Source organism: Aethalodelphis obliquidens, unplaced genomic scaffold (genome assembly GCF_003676395.1).
Source record: "Aethalodelphis obliquidens isolate GAN/ISIS:26980383/991018 unplaced genomic scaffold, ASM367639v1 scaffold25, whole genome shotgun sequence".
Lineage (NCBI taxonomy): Eukaryota > Metazoa > Chordata > Mammalia > Artiodactyla > Delphinidae > Aethalodelphis > Aethalodelphis obliquidens.
The window spans coordinates 21,555,667-21,563,212 of NW_020837969.1; the positions used below are offsets into that span (position 1 = coordinate 21,555,667).

At 46.2% G+C, this 7,546-nt stretch overlaps 1 protein-coding gene across 1 annotated transcript; it reads left to right on the forward strand.

The window, feature by feature from the left end:
- Positions 1 to 5,397: 5,397 nt before the first annotated feature.
- Positions 5,398 to 6,862, forward strand: CLDN23 (claudin 23). Its single transcript, XM_027122737.1, has one exon. The coding sequence runs from the start codon at positions 5,544 to 5,546 to the stop codon at positions 6,423 to 6,425; it is 882 nt and encodes a 293-aa protein (XP_026978538.1). The 5' UTR covers positions 5,398 to 5,543; the 3' UTR covers positions 6,426 to 6,862.
- The last annotated feature ends 684 nt before the right edge of the window (positions 6,863 to 7,546 follow it).

The window sequence follows — 7,546 nt, forward strand, 5'->3', positions numbered from 1 at the left end:
TTTGACCCCAATGTTCAGGATGGAAAAAACTGTCTAGTGAGGTTGTCACAGCGTATAACTACTCAAGATATGTATCACTGCTGGCTTTAAGTTTCCTGCTAAACGCACATGTACAATGCTTGTGTGACAATTGGGTATAAGTGATAAAACATATAGCCTATAAAATATTTCTCCATCAGCATACCTCTGTACTTGTTTGTTATGTCTGATTAGTTTTCCCCCAATGTGGATAACTAGGCCAATATATAAACAAAAAGTAGGCCTAGCACTGAGGGACATGAATGGACCCAGAGCAAGCAACTGAGCCACTCTGGCAAAGCTGGAAAAATATATTGATTATCAATGCTTTCTATGGAAAGATTTGCAATCAAAAGGGGGAAAATGATGGAAGAAATTTTCACATAGTGAGGTATGGGGAAGTCATTCTGGCTTATACATGATTTAATTTGAACTTTAGGCTAACCAAAACAGCCTGTCTGTGGCCTATTAAACATGCATTGTATATCTGCTTTAACCATTAAGAGAAAAGAACACATTCTGAGAATAATACAAAGATGCATTTTGATTATCATCCTCATTGTAATATGCCTACTAATTTTCAACTGTTTGTCCAGGTACTATGACAAAGTAATCAAAGAGAGATGTAATGTTTTCATAATATAAAATAATGACCTGAATGAACCTAGTCTGTGGCCTGGTAAATCTTCTTCCCCTGCAGTAGATGGAAATGGACAGGGTTGAAGAGAAGTAGGCTGTGTAAGCACAGCTACTGATTCCTGGAACCAGCCCTACCCCCACCATGCATCCCCACCTTTGTAAAGGAGGCAGCCTTGATGCTAGGCCAAGAAGGGTTAGAAGCTTCTAGAAGATAAAACTTAAGCAATTGTTTTTCTTTTTAAGTGGCATGATATCCTGTGGTACCTTCTGATATGTACAAGAGGGATGGCAAGTAGATTTTTGCTTTAGATAGTCAATCACTACACAGGAATGATATAGAATAAATTTAAACTGATTTACTGGGGACTTCCCTGGTGGTCCAGTGGTTAAGACTCTGCGCTTCCACTGCAAGTGGCACGGGTTTGATCCCTGGTCAGGTAACTAAGATCCCGCATGCCGCGAGGCCAAATAAAAAAATAAATAGATTTACTAATATGGCATCATTATTCACAATAGACAAAAGGTGGAAACAACCCATGTCCATCGATGAATGAATGAATGTGGTCTATACATACAATGGAATATTATTCATCTTTAAAAAGGAAGAAAATTCTGACACATGCTATAGCATGGATGAACCTTAAGGACATTGTGCTAAAAGAAATAAGTCTAAGGATAAATATTGTGTAATTCCACTTACATAACTTGCATACAGTAGTCAAAGTCACAGAGACAGAAAGTAGAACAGTAGTTGCCAGGACCTGGGAGGACAAGAGAACGGAGAGTTGTTAAATGGGTAAAGAATTTTAGTATTGCAAGATGAAAACATTTATGTGGAGTCAACGTGAATGCCCTTAACACTACTGAACTATACACTTAAATGGTTAGGATGGTACATTTCATGTTCTGTGTATTTTACTATGATTTTTTAAAATGATGTATGCTGTATCTTCCTTTCACTGTGTAGGAATTTTACAAAATTTCTTTCACTTACTTAACAAACTAAGACTATTTATTGAGTACCTCCTACGAGCTAGGCACTATTCCAGGTGCTGAGATATAGCCACAAACAAGACCAGCAAGGTCCCTAGAGTTTGGAACTTAACAATGCAGTGGGAGATACAGAATATAAATAGGTCAAAACACAATAAGAAAACATTTGGTAGTGATAAGTTCTATATAGAAAATAAATTAGGGTGATGTGATACTGAGCTAATTGGGGGCTACTTTAAATTGGATGTCAAAGGTTATCTATTTATTCTCTACAATATTGGGCACACAAAACTTGAAACCAGTTGTCAGGCTATAGGTCAACAAGGAAAGCTAATGACATGTGGATGGTCTTCGTTCACTTCAGGCTGTTTTAATGCTATTTAAAAAGAGAATGATCATAGTTTAATTTATTTTTTTAAACAGAACAGAGTCACACATTTAGTTTTTTTGTTTTAATTTATTTATTATTGGCCGTGTTGGGTCTTTGTTTCTATGCGAGGGCTTTCTCTAGTTGTGGCGAGCGGGGGCCACTCTTCATCGCGGTGCGCAGGCCTCTGCGGACTCTCTTGTTGCGGAGCACAGCCTCCAGACACGCAGGCTCAGTAGTTGTGGCTCACGGGCCTAGTTGCTCCGCGGCATGTGGGATCTTCCCAGACCAGGGCTCGAAACTGTGTCCCCTGCATTGGCAGGCAGATTCTCAACCACTGCACCACCAGGGAAGCCCCATGTGGTTTAATTTTTATTCTATAACCTACTGAACTGGATTTGCCACCGGAAGACTAACAACAGTGTTTAGGGCCTTATGTGGAGAGAGTAAAATATAAAGACCTGATATAGGGACTCTGAGGACACCCCATAACAGCACACTGATCTTTGCTCCCCGGAGTTTGCAACGTGATGGTATGTAGGCTAACAGGGGCCCCAGCATTAGTCCGTTTAGAATTAGTCGCTGGGAGCCCCCTATTATCTGGAAACATAGGGCACTGTAAACAGATTCCTGCCTTACCATAGGGCCTCTCTGCAGGAAAGAAAGCTATTCTAGGGCCTGAGGATCAGTTTACACAGACGGGTACTAATCTCAGCAATAATTCATTCCTGCCACATTGTGATTCATGCTTTGTTTCTCACTCAGCCTTGTGATAAACTCAGAGGCCCAATGGAACAAAGAGCCCAGATCTAGAATCAGACGCCACACTTAGTGCAATCATCTTTTATTACCGTAGAAAGTTACCCCCACAGGGCTACACTTTTTTGTCATAAATATTGGAGCTACCCTATATCTCATTGTTTTCTATGCTGGAAAAAAAAATCATTCAAACAACCAACAACTTTACTAAAATGCATTAACAATATATTTTGACCAGACAGTCATCTGTAAGAGAATTCCGTGGATACTATGTGAAAGGAGACATGGCGGAAAAAGATAAAATGGATTTGTTGAGTGGCTACTATGGGCCAGGCCATCAAGATGGATTTTAGGGCGGAACCAAACAACACTATCCCTACCCTCAAAGAATTTATCCTTGCCCTAGACAACTACGTGATTCAAGTAATAAGGAATTGTGGCAAGTGTTACAACAGAAGAGGGTGTGTATAGAAGTCCAATAGGAAAAGCTAATCTATGAGATTGAGAAACCTCCCAGAGAAAATGGCATTTAAGCGAAGATCTGAAGGATGCACTGGGTTTGGGAAGTGGCAGGCAGGACTCTAGGGAAGGAAAAGAGCATATGCCAAGGTCTAGAGGCAAAAGGGAGCACAACACTTCGGAAACAATGAGGAAAAAATCCAGTTTTCCTGAGTTGTGGGGTGAGGAGGTGGCAGGGTAATTGGAGAAATTGTAACCCTCGTGTACTGTTGGTGGGAATGGAAAATGATGCAGCTGCTATGGAGAACGGTAGTGCATTTCTTCAAAAAATTGAAAACAGAGTTACCATATGATCCAGCAGTTCTACTTCTGGAGAACTGAAAGCAGGGACTCCAGGAGATAGTACTATACCCTTGTTCATAGCAGGATTATTTGCAGGAGCCAAATGGTGGAAGCAACCAGAGTGTGCATCAAAGGATGAATGGATAAATAAAATGTGGTATATACATGTGACGGAATATTATTCATCCTTAAAAAGGAAGGAAATTCTGACACACTATGAACATGGATGAACCTTGAAGACATTATGCTAAGTGAAATAAACCAGTCATAAATACTGCATGATTCCACTTGAATGAAACATCTAGAGGCCTCAAATTCATAAAGACAGAAAGTAAAATGGTGGTTGCCAGGGGCTGGCGGGTAGGAGGGGTGTTGGTGGAATGGGGAGTTATCGATAAATGAGTAGAGTTTCAGTTTGGGAAAATGAAAAAGTCTGGAGACGGATGATGGTGATGGTAGCACAACACTGTGAATATACTTAATTTCAATGAACTGTAACTTGATGGTTAAGATGGTAAATTCTATGTTTATGTATATTTTACCACCATTTTTTTAATTTAAAAATCTTCAAAAAACAAAAGACCCATCCTTGATATTGTCTACTCTAGAATGTTCAAAATTACTTCAAACCAATGCTTAATTAACTTTGATTTTTAGAAATAATAATTTTTAGGAAACTGTTAAATCATGATTCTCACACAAATGTAAAATGAACGCGTGTCAAAGATTTTATTTAATTTATTAAGGGAACCAGTATGTTACAACCGATTTAAAGAACAATGCAAAGGACACACATATATAGGCAAACAGGCCTGCTAAAGTGAATTTACAAACCAATGCCAAAGCAGTCTGTATCCATCGGGCAATAGTCATTAACATTCTACTGACAAACTCATTTGCGTTACTATGGACAAAAATCACTTGTGACACTACAGGTGTTCTGTAATTTACAGAGTTGTAAACAGCTCAAAGACAATGAAAGTCTCAGGACCCTAGAGGTGGACAAACCTGAAAAGTGTGCTAGACAGGGCACACACACACCCCCCTTTATTTTTTCGTCAGTTTCAAAATCTTTCAAGAGGCCAAACAAAGAAAATAAAAGCCTCGGTAATTCCTCATCCCAGAAACACAGTCGCTTTGATTCTTTTCCATCAAGGTTAATCCGGAGTATGGCGTCTTTATTAAGCAAATTAAACAAAATACACAAGTGCAACACTCTGGGACACGCTTCTCGACCGGGGGGACCCTCGGTGCACACCTGCCCAGCGCATCTCGGGCGGTTCCGCCCACTCAGCCGTGGGTTTCTGCAAGCTAACAGCGCAAAATTTCGAGGGGCCATCGGATCCCCGCTGGGGGTGGAGGGAGGACAGGCTACAGGTGCAGGGTCGACGGGCAGGGACCGGAGAAAAACTTTAGTTACCGAGATCTGCTGAGAAGCAGGGACCTGCGCAGTGCCCGGGCCAGGTGCGGCCGTTCGGGCGGCGCCTCTTTCCTTCCCCGCCCCAGGCCGACCTGGCCCCGCCGAGCCGCGCAGAGGTGCAGGGGCGGGGCGACCTTTGCTCGGTCCGAGTCCCGCAGGGCCGCGCAGCTTCCTGCTCGCCACTCCAGCCCCTCCCACCCGGACGGGTTTGGCCGCGGCTGCCGCCACCTCTGCGCGCCGGCATCTCGGGCCCAGGTTTCGATCAGACTTGCCCGCGAGCTGGTTTCGATTAGGCGGCTGGGCGGGAGGTAGGGCGGAGCGGCCGGGACGCGGGGAGCAAACTAGGGACGGGTAGCGGAGCGCAGACGGCCCCGCGCCGGAGACAAAGAGCGGCCGGAGGAGAGCCGGGCGCAGGACTCCGGGCGTGGCGGCGACGAGCGTGTGGACTTCAGGGAGCCGGAGTCTGGAGCGCTCTCCGGGGGCGCAAGGGCTCGAGATAGCAAGCCGGCGGCGGAGGCGGAGGAGTAGGCAGGTGCGCCGTCCAGGATGAGGACGCCGGTGGTGATGATTCTGGGCATGGTGCTCGCACCCTGCGGGCTGCTGCTCACCCTGACCGGCACGCTGACGCCCGGCTGGAGACTGGTGAAGGGCTTCCTTGACCAGCCGGTGGACTTGGTGCTGTACCAGGGCCTGTGGGACATATGCCGCGAGCAGAGCAGCAGCGAGCGCCAGTGCGGTCAGCCAGACGACTTGAGCTACTTCGCCGCCGAGCCCGTGCGGGTGGCGCGGGGACTCATGATCACGTCGCTGGCCGCCACGGCCCTGGGGCTACTGCTGGCGACGGTCGGCGTGCGCTGCTGGCAGGACGAGCCCCACTTCGCGCTGGCCGGCCTCTCCGGCGTCGTGCTTTTCGCCGCGGGCCTCTTGAGCCTCATCCCAGTCTCCTGGTACAACCACTTCTTGGCGGATCGCGCCGTCCTGCCCGCCCAGTCCAGCCCGGTCACCGTGCAGGTCGGCTACAGCCTGGTGCTGGGCTACCTGGGCAGCTGCCTGCTGCTGCTGGGCGGCTTCTCGCTGGCGCTCAGCTTCGCGCCTTGGTGCGCCGAGCGCTGTCGCAGCTGCCAGAAGGCGCCTCCAGGCAGGGCGCGCCGCAGCAGCATCAGCACCGTGTACGTCGACTGGCCGGAGCCCGCGCTCACGCCGGCCATCAAGTACTACAGCGATGGCCAGCACCGGCCGCGGCCCGTCCAGCTCGGCGCCGCCAGCCAGCGCAAGGCCGGCTTCCCGATGCCCCGGCCGCCGCCCAAGGCCTACAGCAACCCTGTGGAAGTGCTCGATGGGGAGAAGGCTCCCGAATCCCACCACGGCGGGTCCTCCCGCAGCACCCGGTCATGCGGCAGCGCACTGCCCTGCGACTCCGACCTGTAGGCGGGGCCCCCAGCCTGCTCTGGCCGGGCCCTGTCTGGATGAAGGACTCGCCCCACCACGGTCCAACCTTGAACTTGGCTGTTACCTTTCAGCTGGAAACACCTGGCTCGGAGTCGGACCCCCGGACACATTCCTGTAACTGGTTTGGAGGGCGATCTTCCTTTCCTAGCCAAACTCGACTCCTTGGACGATTAGTTCAGGTTGGGTTTGGTTTTCTTTTTACAGAGTTTAGTGTTTCTCCCCCGAGGGATCAGGGCCCTCTTCTGGACGACAGCCTTTTCATACTTTTAGCTGGAGACATAGGAAGGGTGACTTTGCATCCTGCTGATAATAACAATGTCAGAATCAGCAAATGGAGGCTCAAAACCGATTTAACATCTCCAAACAACATTCTGAAATGCTGATGAACCTTGCATCAATATAATTATTATTAATTTATTTTCTGCTGCATAATTCATTTTCACACAAACTGTCAAGAGACCGGTACCTTTCTGGTTATATTTGAATGGGGCTGTTAAAATAAACATAGAGCCATGCAAATACCAGCAGCTTTAGTGGCTTTTATGGAATGAAATAACCTGATTAACTCATATTTACATTTCTTCATGTATAAATAGGATCTATCATTTTTATCACTTATTTTTGGTGTGAAAGGTGAGGTCACTGCAGAGTTTCTCTTCTAGAAGCCAGAAGGAGAATGAAGGGACTGATGCTGTATTGTTCTATTTCTTGGCTACCTCACCCTGGACATTAAAGACTATATATTAAATATTTAGAACAAAATGGAACCTGTTAATCACATTAGGCTACCGTACATGTATATATATCTCTTATTTATAAATAAAATTTGAAAGCAAGAGTTTTACTCAACTCACACAAGTTTTCTTTTGTCTTCAGTATAATCTTTAGGAGTTTAAGCATTCATTACTAACCATTTTCTGGCTGCCTGTGCACTGTTTCTGAAATCTAGCACTCAGATCTTTGCACCTCTTAGCATAAGATTACTAAAAGTAGCCAATGGGCCCCACTTCAATCCCTGATTGTTTTATTTTCAGGTTCATGCTGTTTTCTGTGCAAAGCCAAGTCTATTGTTGAAAAAACTAGAAGCACCAGTTTCCACA